The sequence below is a fragment of the Corvus hawaiiensis genome, chromosome 10 (assembly GCF_020740725.1).
Source record: "Corvus hawaiiensis isolate bCorHaw1 chromosome 10, bCorHaw1.pri.cur, whole genome shotgun sequence".
Lineage (NCBI taxonomy): Eukaryota > Metazoa > Chordata > Aves > Passeriformes > Corvidae > Corvus > Corvus hawaiiensis.
The window spans coordinates 27,801,657-27,827,066 of NC_063222.1; the positions used below are offsets into that span (position 1 = coordinate 27,801,657).

Sequence of the window (25,410 nt, forward strand, 5' to 3'; positions counted from 1 at the left end):
ATTATGTTATCAGTCCGCTTATAAATTAATTTGCAAGGCTGTATAACCACTGTCCAGGTAAGTATTTCTGTACAAAATTATTGCCTTCCTACTGTAGTGTAAATTGTTAGAGATACACATCTTTACACCCAATTCACTCACCACTCAAACCAGCATCTTGCAGGATAAAAACCAGCATCCATCCTCTTCACAGAGGATGGGAAAAGAAGAAAGCCTTGGTACTACAAGTTGTCCCCTCATTTCTAGTGAGCAATTTCCACACTGCTGCGTCAGCAGCTGGTCCTTTAAAGGGAGGCTTTGTATCGTACAAACACTCACACCTCTCTCCAGACACCTGCTCTGAACTCTGTTCACACTTGAGTACATTTGTTCCCAGAGCAGTGAGTGCATTTCACGTTCTCCTCATCACACCCCTGCTGTGAAACACTAAGTGAAGTGCAAGACCTCCTTAGATTCCTGAGGAAACCAGAAACAACTGCCCCCACTTGCAGCAGCTATTCTGCAGTAAAACACCTGTGCTAGGATGGATCAGCAGCACCTACTCTGCACAGTGTGGTACCTTGTTCTTGCTTTCAGAAATCCTTTGCCCACAGAACCTGGAGCCAGGCTGAGCAGCTTCATGCTATCAGAGACCACCCCCACTGGAGGCATAGCTCTGGATTCCTTGTTGAGGTTGTGCCAGCTCTGCCTGTGACAGGCGGGACATCCCTGGATTTGCACTGGAGAGGTAGGTCAGCCTTTACAAAGTACAGAGCTGGTCAGTCGAGTTCAGGTGCTGACACAAGGGGAAGTGTCCTGCAACACAGTGGCTGGGGCTGTAGCACTGCAGCTCCTTAGGAGCAGGACACCCAGCACTGCTGTTTACCACCAGCTCTGGGTGTGGGGGCAGGGGACCCAGTCCCCTACAGAGTTCTGCTGAAAACAAGTTCAGATGCTCAAAACCAGATGGAGCAAGAGTGTAAGGAGGCAGTGATGGAGGAGCTACAAAGAGTGCCCAAGACACTGCTGTAGTGTGCTCCTGGTGGAGGCAGGGTTCAGTCTGGAGCTCTCAGAATGCCAGCAGAGAAGGGATCGTGAGTCTCCAGTGTGCTGCTGCTGGATTGTGGCTCTGGTGTCCCTTGTCCCAGCCGGAGCCCACGGCAGCTGGTGCAGCCTCCAGGGTGCGGGGCGAGGATAAGGCTACACGTTGGTTTCCAGCCCCAGCAGGCGCCCCATGCGCTCCATGTTCTTGTCCAGGGTGGCCCTGCAGGTGATCTCCTTGGCACACTCTGAGGGGAACCAGCCCCTCTGGCCGTCCCGCAGCCGCTCCCCCTCGTACCAGCCTGTGGGGAAGGGACAACAGTGACACCTCTGCAGCTGACCCCACACACCTGGCTGGTGGCACTAAGGTGACCCAGCTGATGGTCATCACATACATTCTTGCCTGGCTGGGAATCAAGTACCAGTTTAGGATAGCTTTGGCAGATTTTTTTTATAGAGCCAGACCAGGAATGAAATAGTTTGTGCAAAGTATTGCATAATTTCACTGTTTTTTAAAATACTGTCATTCAAATATAGTTCGAAATAATGCTATAGTGCTGTAATCTGAAGAGAGCAATGCAGCACAAGTGACAGGATCTCTGATTTCACAGGTAATTGAGCAACAGAAAGATAGAATTTAGCTCCTCAGGTGCTGACAGTGTCCTGAATCCCTGAGCCAGCCCTTGGTGCTATCAGTGGGCAGGTCCAGGCAAGAATCACTTTGATCTTGGGCAATACTTGATCCTGTGGAAAACCTCAGCAACCACTCTGTGCCAGAGCTGTAGCAGCAGGAAAGCCCAGGCCACGGCATGACAGACTGGGGATGATTTTCTTGGACAACACTGGCACTCACTAAAATGTTTTTAGACAAATTCAATTTCCTATTTGTGGGCACCTCCCATGCCAAAACTGGCCAGCAGCCAGGTTCTGCAGCTGGTTGTATCTGCTTCTTCCTTTAGAAACCTGAACCCAAATGCTCACGTTTTCCTTGGAAGCTGAACCTCTACTCACTGCAAGCCCTATGCTATTAGGAAACAAGTTTTTGTAGCTGGATCCCCCCCTGCAGAGGTGACAAATGGTTACTGACAGCAAAATCCTCACTCACCATCATTCACTTTTTGATAAACCAAAACGACATCAGCGACTTGGAGAGAGAGTTCATCAGCCTGCTTGGCTGTGTACGTTCTGATGATCTCCACCTGAGCCAGTGCTGGGGGAGGAGCAAGCCAGGCTTAGTTAAACCAGTTACAGGGCAGGAGCTTTTATTACAACACATCACCATTTATTAAAAAGTTTTCCACTTTACACTTCCCCCCCCATCCCTTAGGGTAGTCCCAGCCCACCCCAGCCCCCACTGAGGGTGGTGCTGTTCCCCTGCAGAGCACGCACAGGTCCCAGCAGCTGTAACTTACTGGTCCTGTCCGTGTGGTGCCCGTCGCTGTCCTGGCCCAGTGCCGTGATCCAGCGGGCTCTGTCACTCCTGCAAAGCAGAACCCAGTGTCCCGACTCAGGCCCTGGATAATGGCCACCACTGAGACTGCCCTTACTTCTTCCAGTGCCAGCATCTCTCTCTTCAGCACCTGTGAGTAACCCCTGTGTATCATCGCCTCTGTGTAGTCTGTGCCTTCTTCACAGGGCAATAGAAAGTTCTCACCTAACACTGGTACTTTTGTCCTTGGGACCCACATGCCACAGAAATGACAAAACAGGACCAAACTGTGCTAAAAATCTTTGTGTCAGAGAAAACATTTCAGTTTTACCTGCACAAAACTGGCACACAACTCTCTGAACGTTTGGCCTTAAAGATTCCCTTCCCATCCTTCTCAAAGCACAGGATAAGAGTATAAAAATAGGTAACTTAAAATACAGGAATTCTTTTCAGACTCTTGCTCTGAGTGATGATCAGCTGGACTGCCATTTATACTGCAAACAGCATAGAACAAATCAATAATAAGTCTGCAGAACAAAATGTCTTTTCATACAAAGCCCAGACAACTAAAAATGTCCTGCATTTTTTCCCCAATAAAATTGCATTTCCAAACAAGTCTGAATCATCTGCTGCCTTCATAATGAGATATTTAATAGAAAGCACTGATGATCTTTTTAGTTCCTTTCACGGTTATTCTAAACTTTGAAAGCCAACCTAAAACTATCAAATTTTCCAGGCAGGGACATGTCTGGAGCACTCCCTTTCATGTCTCTGTCCCACCTCCAGCTTCCCCCAGAACAAATGAACTCTTTCAGTGCTGGGAGGTCACGTGGAAGTTGATGGCACGTGTGCGCCTCAGAGCAGGCACTGGCTGTTGCTGGTTTCTAAGGCCCGATACTCCTCAGTGCCCAAGAGAGCACGGAGCAGGGCTCCTCCTGCATGAACCCTGCTCTGCTCCCACTGCTGCACCATCCAGCCATCACCACCAATACCCACAGCACCCTGCTTGAGGCCCAGAGCACTCTGGGTGTGCCTGGGGACACTCCTGTGCCCCATCCTGGTGCTGTGCCCGCACAGCCCCACGGTGACACCCACCCGGCAGTGCGGACCCTCGGGGTGAGGGCCGTGAGCACAGGGCTGGCCCTGCACAGGAACCTGCCTGAGGCACGGCAGGCTACACTGATCTCTGCAGGCAGGGTAATCGAGGCCTTACCCAGTAGTTTAAAGTAATAAACTAGAACAAGTAATAAGAATAAATAAATAAATAAATAAATATTTACTACTTCAGCCAGGGCAAGAGGGGCAGCCTGTGGAGACAATCAGGTGAAGAAATCCCTGAAGTAACTGTACTCACTGAGTCTCTGCTCCCAGGAGCATCTCCACCCTGTCCCCGGCGTGGTTGCTGAGGAGCACGAGCCTGAAGAGGTGGGACGCAGAATTCCGTGCAGAGTGGAGCATCCCTGCCGCGTTCTTCCCGGGAGAGGAGCCGGGTTCCTCCCCGTCACACGGCACCACCAGCAGCTGCTCCCGCAGGGAGTACTCAGTGACGTTGTAACTCTCCTCACTGCAGGGCACAGCCGGGAGGAAAACACCAGGAAAAGTTTAGTTCCCATTCACTTTGTCTGGAAGCAACCGCAGTCACAGACACTGCATCTAATGCCACGTAGGGACAGTTCTTCCAGCACCTCACAGCTCCGCACGGGGGGCACCAGCTTCTGCCAGCGGGTTTGGTGTAACACAGAGCCCCTGCTTCAGCTGGGTGGGGGTACATGTTCACTGGTGTTCTGTGAACTGAACACTGAGACGGCTTTGGGGTCTTTCTCCAGAACAGCTTTGTGCACTCCCAAACAATGGACAGAGAACATGCTTCTTATGGAACCAATCCTGCTCAGATGCTCTGAACCAGGGAAAGGGTTGGTTAGGTTTTTTGGTTTGAGACAGGTGGGTTTGGTTTTGTTTGAGTGTTCGGGTTTTTTTGGGGGTGTGGTTTTTTTTTAAAGAAGTTAGTTCAGTATTTTAGTCTGAATAACTCCTTAGCCAAGGGAAAAACTGGCAATCCCAGCTGGGATTGCTGCCATCCCTACCTGGGAATCTTGCATCTGGAAATGTGTCTATGCATTTGTGCAATGAATAACAAATGCATTTTTTATGAATTAATCAACTAGTCTGTACATGTGCACAGCTAATCATAACAGCATTTCTTACTAATTAATCAACAGATAAACTTCTACAAATCCTTCCTACTCCTCACCTCCATCCCACAAACCAGTTGGATCAGACTCCTGCTAAAGGGACTCTAAACAGATACAAAAGCAGACAGTGCATTTCAAGCGAGCCCTCTGGAATCAATACTGCACTGATTGCCCCCACCCTTCAGCTCATGCCCTAATCCAACCCACAGCCAGGTCTGTGAGCAGGACTGGGCTGACCCTTCCCGAGCACCAGCCACACCTCGGCTGGCCTTTCCCCTTGGATCCAGCATCCCAGCACCTGCTGGCACTGACTGCTCCTCTCAAGACACTGCAGTAGTGCTTGGCAAGTATTATGTCTTTTTGTCTTTTTTTTTTTTAATCAGATTGTGCCTACACACAGGAGGGGCTACAAGGACAACTGGCAGAAGAAACATTCCCCACAAACTAAAAGCTGGGCAGTGGGGAAAAGCAGATTTTTATCCCTCTTCAAAGCCTTGTGCACCGCGACACATCCCAAGTCCCCATGTCCCCTCCTGCCCAATCCCAGGGAGCAGCCCTGTGACTGCAGAGCCCTTTGGCTCCCTCCTCTGCAGGGTCTCCAGCAGGTCAGAGCCACAGTTCCTGAGCAGTTCCAGCACACAAGGGCCGGGACAGAGGTGGGACAGAGCCAGGCAAAGGCTGCTGAGCAGGGGCTGGAGAGGAACTCTGGGTAAAGCCCAAAGCACAGCCTCAGAAATGGCCATTTTTAGCACATAGTGAGGGGAGATGTCTTAGTGCAATGTTAAGAATCTTCTGAGATTCAACTGCTCAAGGAAAACCACAAACATCCAACCTCAACTAGCAACAAACATTTCTGTCCACTGCTGTGGTGCCATGGCAACACTGTGGGTGGGAACACAGCTCACCCAGAGCTCCAGCACTGTAAACGAGCTTTGGCACTTGGCAGGGGGAGCTTCACGCTCTGGGAATCGTGGGAAGTGTGGAAGGGGAAGGACATTCCCAGTACTTTATCCTTCCCAAACTTCTGTCTTTGCTAGGGCATCAAGAATGAACTTTTTAATTCGTCTGACAATTTGGAATCTTAACTGTGTTTGCTAAAAGTAAATCCTGTTTATTAACAAGCAGTTACTTGTTATTTGTAACCCACGATAGAGACTCAAATAACTCCTGAACTCATTCCACAGCCAGGATCATGTTAAAAGTCACTGTGATTCAAGGATTGAACACAAAAGCAGCCTTATATTGGTGAAGCTCTTACCTCTTCTTCTTAGTGATGATGAGGACGTCGTTGAAGAGGAAGAAGTACACCTGCTGCTTAGAGGTTCTTTTGGAAAAAAGTCCAGTGTCTTCTACATATGCTGTTAATTCGCCCCTTTTCACCAACCACCGTGAAGAGGAAACCAATGGAAATGGCTGCAAGGCAAGAAAATCACATTGTAATCCTTCAAAATTAGAGAATTTTTTAAAAATAGAGAACAGAGTATAATCTATTTGGGAAAAATGCTTGAATAAACTCAAAGGTCAGAGATTACAAACATGAAGAGGTTACCAAAGTTTAAGGGACTCCATCATTGCTACAACACACAGGTAACAGCTGCAAATACCTGGGAATCACTCGGGCACCTGTCATCACCGCTCACTGAAAATAGAAGTGAACAGACTTGACTTGTCACACTGGGGATGGAACACACTGTGAGACCTCCTGAGGGCACAGAGCAAAGCCTGACTTCAGGAATGCTCTGCAGGGTGAGACAGGCTCCTGAAGCACTTGGGGACACAGGAGCGTCCTTGGTACCTCACAGCTCGTCTTGGAGCAGAGGTGACATTCCCTGTGCCGGTGTCACCCAGGAAAGGCGGGCAGGGTTGCACAAACCTTCCTCCCCCGGGAGGTGCAGGTATAGCCTCCTTCCTCCCCACACCTCTGACATGCCCTTCCTCGGCAGTGGGAGGGGAATGTTTCCATGGCCTTGCTGTTCTCATTAGGGGCTCCTGAAGTGTCTCAGTTACCTGCCAGGTTTTGGTTCAGATGGATAATTAGGGATCCTACAGCTCCTCTCTTTATCCAGCTCACGTGGAGCAGGAGCTTCGTTTTTCTCTAGGTGAGGACCAACACCTGCAGCAGCTGCAGCAAGACACCAAAGGATCTGAGCTGCCTGAAGATGTGCCTTTATTAATCCAAATTATTCCCAGCTGCAGGAGACACAGAGAGCAAAGGAGGACTTTTTGTTTCTCTGGGCTGGGAAAGTGGAGGGAGATGTGGGACTGTCCTGGTCACACAGATCCCTTTGAGGCTGCGCCGAGACAGACGCTCCAGGCAGACCAAGTCCACACTAATGAACACAACTGCCTGTTTTCCCCTCATTTAAGCACCTTTCACATGCTTTTAATAAACATCCCTTCACACAGCTTGTCAGCTGCCTTCCCTATTCTGCATGAGCTGGCTTTTTGTATCTGTTAATCCCTTGGCTGAGCCAACTGCAGCCTGCCTGTACCTGCTGAGCCAAACCCCAACCCAGCGCTGGGACTGAGACCTCGCTGCTGGAGAACAAATATAGACTCCCTAAAACAAACCCCCACAACTTCTCTGGTGCAAAAGACGCAAAATTTAAGAACAAAAACCGCTGAAACTTAATTAAAAATTTAGTTCTACAGTTGAGCCATGTACAAAAGCAAGACAAGATCTGAGTCACTTCCCTTGTGCTCCCATGAAATTCTCCACAGTTACATCTAACAAAATAATAAACAAATCCCCAAAACTCTGTGAGGCTGGGCAAGAACAGAAATACTTTAACTAATTTATAATGGCTATAAAACAGAATTACAGTCCCACGATGATTGGTTTACAAGCAAAAAATACTTTAAAAAGTTCTATTTGAGGATGAACAAAAAATTCCTCTAATCTGTACTCCAAATGAGTTCATCCCGTTTTCCTAACTGACTCTCTTCCAGAGGCAGCTTGGTTTTACTTTAATTTTTCCTTAATTGCACCATGTCCCTGCTGCAGAAAACAGGCTCTCAGAAGTGAAAAATGCATTTAACCAGAGTGGGGCTGCCCCGTCCCGCCAGGGCCTGACCCACTGCAGGGCTGGGGTTTGGATGCACAGAGGGAAATCTCACACAAAAGCACAGAAAGACAAAGCCCCCAAAGCTGCTGCTGCTGCCATGGCACCAGCACGAGCTGCTCATCACGGGGTGGGGTGGGGTGGGTCACCCAGGAGCCACAGAGCTGGGAGGGACGGACAGGGACAGACAGCATGGGAGGGACAACCAGCACGTCCCCTCCTGGGGGAAGGTGAGGGACTCCAGACCCTGCAGGCCTAGATCCCAAAAGGCTCCTGGGATCTGAGTGGAACCACAGAGCAGCTCAGCCCTGACACTGGGATGGACTCACTGAAGACTTGAGTCTGTTACCACCCATCAGAAAATGCTCTGATGTCACCTGCCCTGAAGTGTTTTATTTGTTGTTGCTGTTGCTATAAGCAAATATTATTACTGTCAATTTTTAATCAAAGTTTGAGAATAAAAATACTTTAGGCAAGTTGAACATGTCTTTTTGGAGGCAGCATTTGCCTCCAGAGCCTTTCAAGAGCTGTGCTTTGAAAACCATGAACCTCCACTCACTGCATTCCTGACAATGAAACAATCTTCTCCCAAAAGAATCCTCATTATGTAACAGTGTCAGACATCAATTACAGAAACGGGACTGTAGCAAACATTGAATAGAAACAATAACTGTACTTGAAGAAGGTCCAATAAACCTCCCCTACCTATGACTGGGTCTGTTGTTATTTCCAACAAAAGACTGATTGTACAGGCTGTTTTTAATAGAAACCTGCGATATCCCACCCTTAAGGGGAAGGACAAACACTCCCAGGATCCTTCCCCGGCCTGGAAGTGCTTTCCCAGGCACACCTTTCCCATCAGGTACATAAGCAAGTCTCAGCACTGAGCAGCAGCCTTTGGCCTCTCTCCTAATGCCAAAATCGTCACAGCAGCTTTATCTTTACAGCAAGGAGTACCCTTCATTCAGTATTTATTCAAAATCCCTTGTGCGATCCTCAGCCTACCTTGATTTTGAATTCCAGCTGGGAGTTAATGGTGTACATCATCTCCGTCCTCTCCATCTTGCGGGCGCCCTCATTGCACAGGCGCACGAGCTGCAAAGGAGACAGGGGCTGAGCAGGGCCTGGGGCCTTGAGCCTCCAGCACAAACTGCTGCTGCCTTGGAAAAGGCACTTCAGGGGGCACAAACCCCCAGCAGGGGCACGTCCACCACGACGAGGGGTTTGCAGGGCCCCACTGACCAGGGCTGGCCCCACAGCTGCACCGCTCCGAGATTCCCCTCACCCCAACAATCCCACAGGGCCCTGATAATTTGTGATTCTCCAGGGGGAACAAAGATTCAGCCCAAGCTCTGGCTGAGCAGGGCCGCTGCTCTGATCCAGGCTGACAATCGGCTCCAAACACACACCCTCCTCCCAGCTGGATTAACTTCCCACACTGCTCCCACACACAAACCTGGAACCACCACAGTATCATCCAGTTTGGGATCTTTTCCCAAGTAAGAACCAGTAATTCTGTACAAACCAAATCCCCAAGGCCTTTCCTGAATAAAGCAATGTAGAGCTTTTATGCTTCAGTGCTCTTCCCACCTGCATTATTTATGCAGGGAAAACATCCATTTTTCCCTGCAAGTACATAGGAATAACTTAATAACTTGAGAACATACCTTGCTGACTTCTTTCAGAGCCTGCTTGCAATTCTCGTATTTTGTTGAATCCTTGGGGGTTTTCTGGCAAATAGTCTGAAATAAAACATCAGTTACTTCAGAGGACCAAGCAGCACAGATTGCAACCCACAGACATTTCACATCTTAACTGAAATCCAGGAGCTGAATCACAGCTGTGAACTGGGATTAAGAGGGAACACTGGCCACTTGGTCACACTGAGGAATGCCTCTCTGGAAAGCTTCTGGGAGCAAAGTGATGCTTTGCACCTCTCAACATAAGGTTTACAGAACCATCTCTAAACAAAAATCAAAACTGAAAGAGTGGGAAATAAAATGCTTGATTTGCTTGTTTAGATTTCAGTCAAAGAGGGGAAGGAGGTGTAGGAACGAAAAACCCAAAAGGGTAAGGCACCCCCAGTTACACACTGCAGGAATACTGGATTATTACATTTACCTGGAAATGTACTGCGAAGAAGAGAGAATTCAATGTCCGTGAATGAACTGTCCAGGTGATCAAATTAATGAGTGCTCAATTAAAAAATATACAGAACAAAATGATCAGTTCTGTTTCTGCTCCTACCAGTGCTGGAACCAGAGCCTGATCACGATCTGCACTCCTGCTGGCTCCTCATTTAGTTCTGGCACATTAACTGAAATACCACAACTCCTGGTGTGAGCTCTGCCTGACAAACACTCCCTCTGGCACTTCCATTGCTCTCTCCAAGTCTCGGGTCACTGCACAGGGAGGGACAGCTCAGTGCCACTCACACACAGCTCCCTTGGGAATGGAGTCCATCCTTCAGGTTCCCAAGGGCATTCCCTGCCAAAGCGCCCTCACCCAACCCACAGGACAGCAGGTCTTGTTTTTCAGCTGCAGGGTTCATTTCAATTCTAGCACTACATACAATTTCTGTGCTGGCTCCTCCTGAGTTTCAGAACCATTTTGACCTTTTACTGTACAATTTTCCTATTAGAATATCCAAATATTTAACTTGTGAATGGGGGAGCAAGAGGATCCAGTCCCAGTCAGCAAACAAATGCAGCAGGACTTCATAATGCACAGCCCAGGACTGGTGTGAGGGAGAAGACGTGAAGAGACTGGAGTGAACCAGAACTGAGTATGAGAGAATGTTACCACTGCAAGAACATGCAGCAAGGAAAGAGGGAAAAAGGTGTTCTCACATCCATCAGTAAGGGGAGACGAGTGACTCTCTGCATGGGGAGGATGAGGAAGGAGATCATGGGCAAATTCCGGCAATCCTCGTGGGACTCGATCCGGGACAACACCTCCTTAAACGCTGGATTTGTGGCTCTGGGGAGAAAGAGGATGAAAGAATTAGATGGCATATTTTACCAAACAACTGTGCAGTTTTACTAAATTTTAAATAAACCATTATTTTATTAAAAAGGCAGCGTGATTTGCAGGAGTCAGACCACCCCAGCCTTCAGCTTTATTCCCTTGGATCCACCAGCCCAGCACTGACATCAAACCTCAGGCACTGCCACCCCTGACCATGAGGGGAGACCCAGGTGTGCCACACAGGGCCACTGTCACACTGTGTGACTCTGAACCGATGGAGGAAGGGGGATGTGAGCCATGACCTGTGGCAGGATGGGGCTGTGCAGCCAGGAGAGCTCCCAGTCCCCTCACAGAAGGTGCCCCTCAGGGACAGCCCAGCCTGTCACGGCAGCACACGCCTGGCTGGGAGCCCCGGGCTTGGCACCAGAGCGCACGGCCCACTCGTGGCTGCCCTGCGGGGAGGCTCTGCAATGCTCACAGCAGCCTCTGCAGGGTTCTCTGCTGGTACACCTCGTTGGTGCAGTACTTCACATAGGGGTCGAAGGTGGAGCCCGCGTGTCTCGCCACGATGTCGCTGATGTCATCAATGAAAATGTTGTTCTGGTGCCTTGCCTCAAGTTCTTCAAAGAACCTGTGGGGTTAAAAATCAATTGCTCACTTGTACACACATACAGCATCTTTCTCTCACAACACTCACATGACACAACCCACGGTGTTATCAACTAATGACAGCTGGACTGGTCTGTGACAGGATGAGATCATCCCTCCTTTGGCCTGGCAGTGAGGGCAATCCTGGCAGGACACAGGCCCGAGGGTGCTGCTGGCCCCTGGCAGCTCAGCAGCAGCGCTGGCAGAGGCACTTCCCACTCTCCCACTGCCAGAACCAAACAGCATCACTGAGCTGGTCAGACCAGAATTTCCAGAAATGAGGTTGGAAAAGAAATGAAACTACTTCAAACACACATTAACACATTTCCTCTTGCAATTAAAGGCAGCACAACACCAGAAGTGCTCAGTGAAATACAGGTATGTGTGGCTGCTGAGCCAAGGACAAAAGCCAGGTGGTGGTGGAGCAGGACACGGTGCTCCACATCCTCCAATCCTCCACTGGAACCAAACACAGATTGGAAACACCGAAAATGGGCACAGAACCCAAAATCCTGAGCTGGCTCTTCCCCTAACCATGCTTGTTCTGACAACTTCCCTATTGTCTCTGCTCTGTTCCACATGTGAGTCTCTGGCCACTGGAAGTTTCCCACTGCTTTTTGAACTCCCAACGTTCCCAAAGCACAAGCCCTGATTTCCACGATGCCCACTGGAAATCCCCCACTGTCTGGGTGGAACAGCTCACAGATCAGCTCTGCGGGTCACTCCTCACACATGAAAAGCTGTTCTAGCTGCAGCCTTTGTACATCAGCATTCACTGCAAGAATCCTCAACTCCCTGAAGTCAACAAGCTCATAAAAAAATTCTCATATAGCACAGAAAATATTAAGGAAATACTTAGAACACATAAGCTCACATTAAGCTCCAATATTTTGAAATCTGCTTTATTTAATTTCAGTCCTTTATTCCATTTTTTCATCACTAACAGTGGCTCTTCAAATCTACCACCTTTTTTCAAGTGATGTTCTCCATAGTTTGCTTTACAAACACACCTCAAACGTGAGAGGAGCAGAACAGGACAAACAGCAGCTGATCATCCACACGTGCAGCATCAGGGCTTAGCTAAATTAAGGCGCTCTCCAGGTGTGCTTACAGCAGCTGCTGCACAGAGTGGCTGCCAGGCGCTCACTGGGTCAGTCGGAGCCACGACAATCAAGGGCATTTCCCTGTCCCTGCTGAAGGCAGAGTCCTCCAGCACCCTTCTGTCCCCCACGCAGCCTCTTCCAAGGCACAACATGTTCTGAGTTGTCACTCAGACTTGTCCTGTGCTGTGGATTTTGGGCACATCCCACCCACTGCTCCGAGAGCTCCAGCACACAGGGACAAACCCTGGAGGGAAGAGTTCCCTGAAGTGTCACTGGGGTCCAGGAAAGAAAAAAAAAACAAAACAAAGAACTAAAAAAGAGCCTGTAAGTGTGGAGTCTGCAGTGTCTCAGGAGCCACAGCAGAGCCCCACCACTGACCAGGAACTGCCACACTGGATTTGTTACTCTCTGCTCAGACATGTTTATGGCTGGGAGAACTTCCCACTGCTGCCAATTCATTTTGCTCAGGAAATGAGGAAATCCAACATTTCCTGCTGTGTTATGGCACACTGACAAGGTGTTGGACCCTGCTGGGCCACAACTTCCACCTTTAGAATTTATCTGGTGCTTCATCAGTGACATCATCAGAGACAGCCACTGTAAGAGCAGTAAAGATCTGGGAGAGCAAAAGACTTAAGAAAGGAAAAAAGGGAAAAGAGGGACAAAGAGGAGCAGCAAATCCAAGTCCCATCTCCGAATATGTCCTATAAGGAAATCCTGCATCAATGTTTGAATCAAAAATTGTGGTTTTCCACATCTAATCTGTTAATTATTAGATACAATCAGTGAACCAGACACATCATAAACCCTTTCACTTACAATTTTAGGACAGATTGTGTCATAAAGCTCAGGACTGAGAGATGAAATGATTCCATTCAATTTAACCAATGAGGAATTTGCTGTGATGTGTGCAGCTTTTTCTGCTGAATGCCAGCAGGATTTATTTCAAACATCTCTTTCTGTTAAATTCAGAACTCTTCTGATTAAAGTTAGATCCAATTAAGTGAAAGTCAAACAGCATCATAGGACAGAATTTGATTTCCCTCATCTTGCCCTTATGTTGTTTAAAAGAACCATGCACTCTGCAACACTCCTGAAGGCCAAGGAGTAAATTCAGAAATGCAGGTTTAGCTCCAGGGTGCTACTGACACCATCCAGGGACAGAAACTACCGGAGTGGCAGCCAGCAGAATTCAGCTGCTTCTCCCTGGAGACAGGGGCACTGGAGTAACAACTGCCAACTGGAGATAACTAGAAGTAATAAAGATTTCTGATTAGCCTCTCCAAATCTGAATCCTCTCATCAGGAACAGAATCTGAACATCTGCAACACTATTGTTATTTAGGGAAGGGGAGTGGGATTTAAAACAGTAAAAATGGGAAAAATAAACTTATTTCCATAGAATTTTTATGCTGAATCAAAATCAGTTTTTACCAAAAAAAAAAAAAAGGCTGAAGAGAGGGTGATTGAAGTGCTGAACTGAAATCAGTTTATCTGGTGAGTTTCCACAGTCTCAATAATGGAAACCAACGTGTACCTGCACACACAAATATAACACCAAACCCTGCAAACTCACAGCCCATAAAACACCTTTTACTGGGCAATATCCACAGAGCAGCTACAGAGTCAAACAAGGAAAAGCCGATCCTGCAGCCTGTTTCTTCCCTCTGTAACCCAACCAACTCTGGGCCAGCCCATGCCCCAGGGCCTGTCCCACTGGGGAGCCACTTGCCTTTCCAGCTATTTATAGTGCCCTGGCAGAAATCCAGAGCCATGGAAAGGCCACAGCAGCCCTGCCAAGATATCCTGTTCCAGAGAGACTCGAGACAGCAGAAGGTGCCCACAGCACCTGGTCAGAGGTGGGACCTGCAGGACAACAAATGTCCATTCAGCCAATAAATGCACCCCCAGACACTGGAACAACGAAATGGGAACGTCTTTGGTAAGTCATGAACCCATCACAGCCAGGGTGTTCATGTTCTGTGATTCTAGCATTAGGACACAGCGTTTAAAAACAGTCAGAACCTGTTAAAATGTTTTTGTTAGTATCTTTTTCTGCTAATGCTGATCTGGTATCACAAAAGCATTTGCCTTTTGCTGGCCTAATGGCAGAGAAGGCACAAATGCTACAGCTTTCCTTTCTCCTCCAAACTTGGAGATTTGACCCTGCAGACCAACTGCTCCTCAATTTCCCTGTAACTCCTCTTTCCCCAGAGGCTCCTGGGGAGCTGTGTCCTCTCTTGCCCCACATCCAGACCCTGACACGGATTTCTCAGACTGCATTCCTGACTCATTCCTGGCTGAGCTGTTCCCTGGCATCCCCAGCAGCCCAGCCCAACAGCTCCTGACCAGGGCTGGACCTGTGTGAGTTTGGGTTCCAGCACTTCTGAGCTGCACATCACACAAGGGCCAATGGAACTCCAGCTGTCTGAAGCCACCTTCCGAGAGGTTTCCATAAACACCCACAGCCTGTGCTGCACAGATTGGTCCTCTCCAGTCCCCTTTGTCAGAGACATTCCAGGGAGCTCCCAAAAGCAGAGACCTCTCTGCATTTTGCTTCCAACAAAGGCAGCTTTGTTCCCCAGGAATGGCCCTGTCAGGCACTACAGGCCTGTCCTGGTGTTGCTGGAGAGTTTCCATTAAACACGATCCAAGTCAAAGTTCCTAGACAGAAGCTTTAAGCAGTTTTGACTGAAGGTTTTTATAAAGTATTTTTATCAGCTCAAGTTCTTCGGCTCACCAAACTTTTGTCCAAGCAACCAAAACCACTGGTAACTACACTCATACCCAGGTCTTGGACTTTCAAGCAACATCGGCTTAAAATATGGACAAATGGGAGAGATGCTCCATTTTCTAACAAAAGGGTGGATTCTGCTACTTTGAAACATCTTGAAAATGGAAAGCAACAATTTGGAGATAGCAAGAAAGAGGCTTCTGGTTTAAAATCACTTCCATTATTTACACAAATGACGTTGCTCAAAGCCAGCACAAAGTTTTGGTTTAGTTTAACAGTATTGCACAACTTCGGAAAGAAACTGTGTTTTCATTTAAATTTAAAAAGGAGTTACGACTTCTGATTGTACCCCAAGTCATAAAAAACCAAGTTCTTAAACCATTAGACTTCACAGACAAGAAAGAATAAGATTATAATTCTAGGCTAGTGTGGTATTTTTGCACTCTTTTTTTTTCCTCCCCCTCCCACTTCCTTTGAAGACTATTAATCAAAAGGGATGTAAGAGTTCTCCTACGAGTGCTGCTCTCCCCACCCCCATTATCCTTTACTTTTACACCTCATACTTCATGCAAGGAGTACCTTTAAAAGGAACTTTTCCTTGAAAATAAAGACTTTGATAAGCTGCAGTCCCCTGACTGGGGCGGCTCTGGGGCCACACAACCCCCAACCTCTGGCAGAAAACCTCAACTGCAAGAGAAAAAGAAAGGGGAACGGGGAGGAGAAAGCAAGGTTCCCCAACCCAACCCAAACGTACTCCTGCTCTGTAGCTCCTGAACTGGGTTTGCACTTGACGCAACACATCAGCTTCCATGAAATGAGATCTTGTTACTGCATGAATTTCAGAAGACAAAAGTCGAACTGCTGCCCAACAATGTCAAGTTCCAGAGACTTTGTGGTGTCTCAGAGAAAAAAGTCAAGAAATTACTTTATCATGACTGGGAACATGGAACTTCTCAAGTTCCACCAAAGTAAATGAGGGTTAAATGCTAAAGAATTCAGAATTTTGCAATTGCTACAAAGGGGACAAAAGAAGGGGGAACAAAATAAAAAAACATTCAGAATCCTTATTCAACCTTCAGCCCCCCTTCTGAAAGGAGGCCAGTATTTCTGTTCCACAGGTAAAGAGATCTGTGTAAAGCTGTACAGAGTTACAGCTGGGACCACTCCATACCTTCACTAGGCCACGTGCAACCTTCAGCCACTACGCTCACTTCAGACTGGAAATCAGGGATAAGAAAAGCAAACCAGACATTTTGATGTTTTAGTTATGCAGAACACAGTAATCCACTTGCTGCTGGGAACGCAGAACAAATTGCAAGGAAGCAAAGCCGCATTAAGCAACTTTTTTTGAAAGAGAGTGTGAAGTACTCTGAGAGTACATACATATGCATGTCTGGATTAAATAACATTGGCAGTAATTACCAGCCACAAACAAGACTTTTCTGCATTTGTATCATGTAAGATCTGCCATTTCCTCCTCTTTAGGCACTATCTGTAGCGTGTCTGTTTCCCTTGCTGGCTTCAGGCTGAAGGAATGTGCCCAAAAGCAGCAGCAGCAGAGCAGCTCATCCCCGTGGCAGCAGAGCCAGGCCCTGGTGCTCACACAGGGATGGCAGTCCCAGAGCACAGCGTGGCCTCAGGACAGCACCCTCTGCACCACCTGGCAAGAGCCAGCTCCTCAGGGCAAGTATGAAACTCCAGCTCAACTTTTAACAGCTCAACAAGGCAGACTAAGCTTTATTTGATGCACTGGAAGGACTAGGTTGGAATGCCTGATGTATCAGCATTTAGCTCAGAAATGTTTAGATTTGAAGGATGCTGATTTCCACTACAATTCACTCTGTGCTTTCCTTCCCTCCCCATTTTCAGAGACAAATCCCAGGCCAGCCCCATTAAAGGTGAGGCTCTCACACTCCAGTCTCTGCCACTTGTACTTTCCCTCTTCAAACCAGCAGGAGTTTTGGAAGAAATGGTCACCACTAAAATGGTTACCTCAGCTTCCAAAAAGAAACCTGCTGCTATGTTTAAGGATGTACAGTTCTGTTAACTACAGAAATGCCACGCTTACTTTTTGCTTGCTTCATAAACATCCGTGATGTTGGAGAAGAGGTGGTGGCTCTCTGTTTTGGTCATTGTGAGGCTCAGTTCCCTGGAATTTTTAAACATCCGGATCAGAATCTCCAGGCTCAGCAAATAGGAGTGCTCAGAAGATATCACCTCAAATATTGCCTGCAAAGTGGAGGGGGAAAAGAAGAGATTTACTAGTGACTGGGCTTTTTTCCTTAAAAACAAAAGAAAATGTTGAGCAGGGGTGCAAAGCAAAGTTTTGGATGTAAGCTAGAGTTTATGACAAATATTCATCTCTGTAATAGCTGCATCATTAATTAGAATTAAATTATTTAATACTAGAAAAAAAGAGTCTTTTTAAAGAAGTCTATATTCAGAGTTTTCAATGCAACTGCAAACCAGGAGTTTGAAGACAACAAGTGTGAGCCCAACAGCACAGGAGTGAGGCTGCAGGCACGAGGCTGAGGTCCCTCAACTCTTCCCACACTGGTAATGAAGTCATCAGCATAGGCAGGAATGGGGCAAAAACACTTTGCTTCTGATGTGCAAGGGAGGGAGAGAGATTCATCTCACCATGATCCAAACACATTCTGGAGAATAAAAACCAGAGAAGGGTGCCTGACACACACCCAGGGGCTGGGGGCAGCTCCCTGGTGCTTGCTGGGCATCCCTGGGTGGCACCTGAAGCCACACTGGGGTTCGTCTGCACGAGATCAGGGTCAGCAGATGTGTGAACCCCTAAGCACAGTAACACTCTCAGGGGGCCAGGGTGCACCCTGCAGTTGGTACACACATACACAAGTACTTTCAGCTTGCAAGAAAAGATCTACTGAAAATCATTTTAGTTCAAATCAATCTGTGACACATTTTCTTTAGCCAAAATATGCACAGAGATCCATCTCACTAACAGATTCTGAAAGATGGGATGTGTATGAAGACAGGACATGGACATTAATCAAGGCAGAAAATCAATAAATATATTTTTCTGCAGTGACAATGTATATAATATAATTACAAAATAATCTAATAGGCTCTAAAAAGCAATTTAAAGAACAGATACAGAATAAATGATAGAAGGCAGTTTAAAAGAAATACAGCAAAAGCATGACTTGGTAATGTAACTACAGCTTAAGAAGATTTATTCAGGCTCCCTCTGAAAGAATTGACCTCTAAAATTCAAATAAAATCCCCTCAGGCCTGAAAACATTTTTGGTAACATTAAAGACTTTACATTTAAAAGGCATCCAAAGAACCTGTTCTTTTTGAAAGGATGCAAGTATGGCTCCAGGAAACACAGACTAAAGGCTCCTAAAGGATATTACTGAAATATATGCCTTGTCTCAGAAGCTTCCCAGCAGGAGGAGGCTGAGGTATGTCCTGAAGAGGAATAAAGATACTGGGGGAAATTCCCATGGCAGGTAATGCTACAGTGTTCCTACTAAAGCCCTGTGTTTCCTGTGGAAGGACATACCTCAGCAAGGAGCTGCAGGGACACAGCTGCCTAGGCCAGGCTACGCTTTTCAACACCTCTCATTCACTTTGACATAGCCCCTGTAGTGAGGAAGGAGGGTACAGCAGATGAAGGGGACACAAGGAGCAAAGGGGGAGAGGAAAGTGGATGAAGAGGACAAAATGAGCGAAGGGGAAAGAGAGAGAGAACAGACAAACACCCCAGTGCTGCTGCTGCCCCATTCCAGGGCACAGGAACCAGCTGGGTCCCAGCAGGCACACGGCGCTCACGTGCCCAGCACTGCTCACAGGGACTCTGTAAAAGCTGCTCTTTGCTCCTCACTGCTATAAAAATTCACGTGCCACCTCCTCCCTCTGTGAGCTAAAGGTTAATGTCACCCCTTCCCTGGCACAGCAGCGACCCTGGTGCTGCCGGGCTGGAGCTGGTGCAGGGAACACCCAAGGAGCCCCTGGCAGGGACACAGGCACCTCAGCACAGACTGGGTTTATTTTTATTCCCTGAGGAGAGAGGACACTTCACTGGAGGGCAGGAAGCCAAGCAATGGGCTCTTATCAATGTCTCCTTATCAACAAACAGAGCATTGACCCAGGCGAGCAGTGCAGCCCTGAGCAATCAGCCCCAAAGCACAGAGAGTACCTCCTGTCTTTTCCTTTCCTCCTGGCTGATCGCTTCTGACAATCCATTCTTCTTCACCTAAAAAAATAAATCAATCAATATCTTTAATACCTTTTGTGGGAAAATGTGATTAAAAAGAGATACAGGACTATCAAAACCCACAAAGCGAAGCACCAAGGAGGGCCTGGCTCTACAGGAGTGCCAAACACAAGAGCCCAGATCAGGAGGGACGGGACGGGACGGGACGGGACGGGACGGGACGGGACGGGACGGGAAGGGACGGGACGGGACGGGAAGGGAAGGGAAGGGAAGGGAAGGGAAGGGAAGGGAAGGGAAGGGAAGGGAAGGGAAGGGAAGGGAAGGGAAGGGAAGGGAAGGGAAGGGAAGGGAAGGGAAGGGAAGGGAAGGGAAGGGAAGGGAAGGGAAGGGAAGGGAAGGGAAGGGAAGGGAAGGGAAGGGAAGGGACGGGACGGGAAGGGACGGGACGGGAAGGGAAGGGAAGGGAAGGGAAGGGAAGGGAAGGGAAGGGAAGGGAAGGGAAGGGACGGGAAGGGAAGGGAAGGGAAGGGAAGGGGCCACAGCAGCACACAGGTGGAAGGCCCTGTTCTCTTCATGGAGCAGAGACACATCACAGACACAAGACCTCACATGCACTTCCCTCCTCCCATTTCTGTCAGTCTTCCCCAAAAGCGCCTAACAATCTCACCAACAGCTTTCTCTTCTTGCTCCACCTGTTCCCTGGAATTTTAAAGGACATACTATTCCTCATTTTATTCCTGCACACCAAGCCCCACAATGCTGGACAGCAGGAATAAAGAGGTGGCACACTTTGGGCTGCACACTGAAGTACAGACTCACAGGTAAAGGAACATCAACACTCCAGCGTGGGAGCCACTGTCCTGTGGAACACAAGTCACAGATTCCCGTGGCACCACAAGGAGATGCTTCTGGATGCTGAGCAAGAATTAGATGCCTTTCTATTAAACAATTAAAGTACATTTCAATCAGCAGCCCGAATGCTTCAGAGCATTCCCGAGGAAGTGCAGTGGCACTGAAAGGTGCAATGTTACTTTTTTCTGGATGCAGTGCAAGAGTTTTCAAAAAAATACACCAACACAGGAAATACCTACAAATACAACCCCCAGATGTCAGTGCTCCCTGTCAACACAGACACTGCCAGTGTCCAGGGAGGTCCATGTGGCACCTGCTGAATTCATGCTCCAAACCGCAGCTGTGCTGTGTGGTCACTGCTGTCACACATGGGTGTGTCTCACCAAGTACACATGAATTCATGGTACAGGAACTCACAGGCCAAGGGCCCAGCCTTACACTCCCAATCAACAGCAACACTTCCAAAGAGACAGAGGCCTAGATATGGAGACTAGTGTGGGCATTTTTGTGAAAGAAAATTCAATACCTAATTTTGACATCTCCAAAACGTTTAAGCTGAAATAACCTAAAAAATGTCACATGTGATACTAAGCAAACAAAAACTTCATTTAAGCTAAGAATATGACCAGAAGGAATGGAAGAGGCCCAACAACACAGCTACCAAAGCTGTCTGTCATCACACTGGACTGGCTTTTCCCCAGCAATAACTGATTCAACCATGGAGATGACGAGCAAAGGATGAAAGGAGGACAGGTGAACTCTAGGTAGGGACAAAAAGTTTCTTCAAAACAAGGAGGTGCTGAAGGGGGGAACTCACCAGAAATCTACTGAGTGGCTGCACATACCCAAAGCGAACATAAGCCCTTTGATACAGGGAGAGAAAGGGGAGCCAATGCAGAGATCAGCCCTGAAGGCCCCCACAGTCACACCAGGGGTCTGGGCTGGTGCCACGGAGAGGAGGCAGCCCTGGACAGTGACCCCCGTCTGTGGCTCCATAAAGCCACTCACAGCAGCTGATTTTTACATGAAAGAGAAACCAGTCACAACCAAGATCAATCTCTGTTTCACATGTGTGAATACACTTCAGCAAGACAGAAACACTCTTTTTTATTACTGTTATCATAAAGAATTTGACAATTCCATACCTGAAGGGCACTACCCCTCAAACACAGCGTGGTCAGAGCTGCACCAGCTGGCAGGGAAACCTCCTACAGAGAGAGGGGATCCCTCTGCATCTGTCCTCGGTTTCCCAGCACAGGCACTGCTAACAAACACCAGAAACATTATCCTCCTCCTCTCCTAACATATGCTGAACCCAGGACTGACATTTTCCAGCTGACTTCCTGCGACAACTCCAGACTCACTTTTTAACTTTTTAATACACATTGACAGCATGTAATTTTTCCAGAGTTATAAACACAGTCACTATGAGTCTCAGATTCCCAGATTTTGTTTTCTCCATGCACCACCTTTTCCCACATACTCCCCACTTCCAATCCTGCAAATCAAATACAGACAGTGCACAAGTTTCTGTGCAAGGAGCAGTAAAGAACAAGTCAGTTTCTCTAAGAGAAGCACAGAACAGTTCTCCTTCTGAGATGGTCTTCATGCTATTTTTGTCTCACAGCAAATTTGTGTTTTGAAATTATCATTATTATTACTAGATAGCATTCCTTCCAAAATACCGCAGCTGTTGAACATTTAACTGCTAGTTTGCCCAGAAGGCAGAAAAAACAATTTGACTCCATTACAAACACTTTTTTTGCAACATGAAGCAAATGAACTATATTTAAAGTATTTGACTGTTGAAAAAAAGAAAATTAAAGCACTTCTTTTCAAAACCGCATTGTCTTGTCTTCTTTGTAATTACTAAATCAGAGAGATTCATCTTTCAATACTTTAAACTGCAAAAGGTCATCAGCATCTCTAAGACAGCTCTGCTATTCAGACCACCTAACCAGCCTTAGGGGATCTCCCTGAGGCTTAATCCCTCATTTATTGGCATATACAGAGCTGATGGTCAAATACTCCAGGTGATCTTGTCATAGCATCATCTCTCTAATGCCAGAGATGAGGATCTACAACATTACAAGTTACATAAACAAAAAACAACCCCAAACCCTTCATTTCAGGGATATCCCTCCAGAAGCCACAGAAATTATCAAAGAATAACCACATAAACACAGAATTTTTATGGTTCCTTCAGTCCCAAAATTATGCGTACAAGAAAGAGCTGTGGCAGTATCACCTGTTATCAGTAATTTGTCAGGTTATTAGCCGGGAAGGCAGCAGGACTGCAGCACTGAGGGAACAGCTGAATTTACTTTGTTTAACGATGCTGCTCCGCCAAAGCCCTGCAGATGCTTCCCAGCCTGTGCAAGGGACAGTACAGCACCACCAGCTCCCCTCTCCACTTCTCAAAATGCTTTCCACTAAACATCTGCACTTGAGTCAGCTTAAGAGCTGGTGTGGAGTGATTTAGAACAATTCAGCAGCAACTTGTTTGTAACTAACTGAAGCCTTTCTTTAGTACAACTCACCCTTTCAGTGAACTCACACAACCCTTTTTTTAATGGATCAGTAAAACTGTGTCTTTGCCAAATACAGGACTCTAAAATTACCTCAGTTTCATTGGTTTTTATGTGATACAAAGGCCAGTAACTGATTGGGACTTCCATGTTGTTCTTATGAGATGAAAAAGATGATGACAAATTTCAGCCAAAAACTCCAGCAGTGAGTAAGAGAAGACTTTGCTTCAACCCACCCTGAGATCCTCTCTCAGGCCAGACAAGGATCACAACTCACCACAGAGAGCTGGCTCCACGTTGACCTCAGGGGCTTATAGTGAAAAACAACCTTGTCATCCAACTTCTGCTCTTGGGGCTCAGACTCTTCATCAGAATCTATGTCCAGAGCTTTTTCCTTATAGTTCTGATATAATACAGCATTTTCTGTCAAATAATAACAGTATGTCAGTCATTGCTAGAAAGTTAGTTTAGTTGCTCTCATAAAAATTTAAAGTAACATTTAAACAATGAAAGAAACCAAAGTGTCACTGTGCTGCTCACACTCCTAGAGACAAAGATAGCATCTGATTTGGGCTGGACAATGGTGCAGTACAGTGACAATGGATCACTGTTACCCAAAGATCCTCCCAGACCGAATTAAAGAACAGATGTGGCCTTTGTCAAGAAAAAAAATAGCAAACAATTTTTTCTTCCTTGGTTTGCTGTACCCAGTTCTGTAATTAACCAGCAAATAAAAAATGGGATTGTGTGTCAGTGGAGCAGTCACTGATCTGCAGCTCTCACTGTTGTCATGTCCATGAAAAGCACATTGCCCACGTCAACCTTTCTTCTGTCAACTTTAAATGCTGTCTTCACATTCCACTGTTTCCCAATTTCAGAGATCTGAGCTTAGAACTATTCCAAATAGGAAGTTAAAAACTTGCCTGAGTAAGCATGAGACCTATGAACCTTAAGACCAAATACACTCATCATGTACTTGAGTTCTGCCATCATTAATTCAGTACTATCAGTGGCAAAGGAACACAGGCGTGGAGCACTCCTGCTGTTGCCCAACCTCCCTGGCCACACACCCCTCGCAACAGCAGTGAGCAAGGGCAGAAATTCAACACCACAAAAACCCACAGATGCATGAAGCCATTAAGCAGGCAGGCTCTGAAAGGTACTTTCAGATGGGCCAGGCTTTGGATAACATCCAATCTTCCCCTACAAGAGAAAGGGCAACTGAAGTTGAAGTTTGGCTGCTCCAGGCATGGCCCCAACTCCTGCAGTCCCACACCTGGCTGGGTGGGTCTGTCCCACCTGCTCAGACCTACAGCCCTGCCCCAGTGCCAGACAGGTGTGGCCTTTGGAGCAGTTCTTTGGGAAGGGTCTACAGAGTTTATACACTTTTAACAGAGGAAACTGTTACAGCAACTGAGTTCTGGGATGCATTACAGAAAAAGTTATTAGCTGGGATCATCCAAGACAGAAAGGAGCCATCGGAAGAGAATCTAAAAACCATCACCAGGAGATAGCGTGAGAAGAGATAAAGAGTAGGAAAGGGGATGATGCAAAGAGAACACAGTGGGAAGCTTTGAAAACAGAAACAAAAGGAAGGTAACACAGCAGCTGAGATAACCTCAAAGACGCATTAAGCAGAGAAAAGCCAAGAGAGTAGCAGTTATTATAACAGAACTTCTCTGGACTCATCACAGATGTTTTTCTTTTTGAAATACTGGGAAAAGCAGCAAACTTGGCAAAGCCCAGAATTAATGAGTAACACAAAAATACAGATCCACAGTGTTTTTCTGGCACTTAAACTTGAAGCCTAGGTAGCAAGAAAAGAAAATGCTTACAGAGTCCAAAGATTCACCCCAGCACCCTCAGCTGATGAGAAGGCAGAAACAGCTGTGTGAACCACCAGCCCAGAGTAACGATTCAGGTGTGCACTGCAGGGATGGCCCCAAACCCATAAGGGATCCACAATGTCCTGCACCTGGGCAGAGTCCCAGGGAACAGGCAGGAAGGCAGTCCCACATGGAGGAACCCACTATGGAACTGCACAGAACTGTCAGGGCTGAGGCAAACACCCAACAGATTGCTTTTTGGGAGGGACAGGAGCTTAAGCGGAAAAGAAGCCCTTGACACACCTTTTCAGCCTGTATTTTATAGTCTTTAAAATATCCCTAAGGTATGTCTAGTGCCAAAACTATGGTCCCATACTGCAATCAGTTTACTGAAAAACAAGGTACTGAGTCTTTGACTCTATACAAAGAAGTGTGCGAAACAATCCTGAACTTCATTTCCCTTGGAAGTTATTAGCAAGTCTGGACAGAACAGGGCTCACCTTCCCCATCGAATGTCCCTTGTCCTTTCAGCATCTTCTTCAGATAGTTTTAACAGAAAAGAGAAACACGTTAGAAGGAGGAGAATGCCAAATAATCACAGTAACAAGAACTTCTGTTTTATTCAAGACTTGGGCTCCGAATCAACAGGCCCTAATCTGTGAACTTCAGATGTTGGACAGGAGTTCAGTGAACACAACTGTGTCACCACAGAAAGTGAAAAGCTGCTCTAGTTTCATTTCTCTCATGCCTTGGTTATATGTGTTTTCCCTGTGTTTCAAAAGCACACTATACTGGCTTGAGAAGGGTTCAGTGAACTTGCAACTCATCCCACTGTCTCGGGGCTTTCCGCGAAGGCAC

The 25,410-nt window shown here is 47.1% G+C and overlaps 1 protein-coding gene across 3 annotated transcripts in view; it reads right to left on the reverse strand.

The window, feature by feature from the left end:
• The window catches only part of ARHGEF26 (Rho guanine nucleotide exchange factor 26), a 27,462-nt gene continuing 2,052 nt past the window's right edge, over nucleotides 1-25,410 (reverse strand). The window contains exons 2-14 of one of the 3 annotated variants that reach the window (XM_048313757.1): nucleotides 25,053-25,086; nucleotides 23,004-23,149; nucleotides 19,329-19,385; nucleotides 17,223-17,383; nucleotides 11,149-11,301; nucleotides 10,553-10,682; nucleotides 9,371-9,445; nucleotides 8,709-8,798; nucleotides 5,900-6,054; nucleotides 3,804-4,013; nucleotides 2,433-2,500; nucleotides 2,126-2,230; nucleotides 1-1,322 (exon numbers count right to left, since the gene is read on the reverse strand). In XM_048313757.1, coding sequence (XP_048169714.1) covers nucleotides 1,180-1,322; nucleotides 2,126-2,230; nucleotides 2,433-2,500; nucleotides 3,804-4,013; nucleotides 5,900-6,054; nucleotides 8,709-8,798; nucleotides 9,371-9,445; nucleotides 10,553-10,682; nucleotides 11,149-11,301; nucleotides 17,223-17,383; nucleotides 19,329-19,385; nucleotides 23,004-23,149; nucleotides 25,053-25,086 — 1,527 coding nt within the window. In that variant the 3' untranslated portion in view covers nucleotides 1-1,179. Of the gene's footprint in view, nucleotides 1,323-2,125; nucleotides 2,231-2,432; nucleotides 2,501-3,803; nucleotides 4,014-5,899; nucleotides 6,055-8,708; nucleotides 8,799-9,370; nucleotides 9,446-10,552; nucleotides 10,683-11,148; nucleotides 11,302-17,222; nucleotides 17,384-19,328; nucleotides 19,386-23,003; nucleotides 23,150-25,052; nucleotides 25,090-25,410 lie in introns of all 3 variants that reach the window. The other 2 variants (XM_048313756.1, XM_048313758.1) reach the window with 2 other exon arrangements.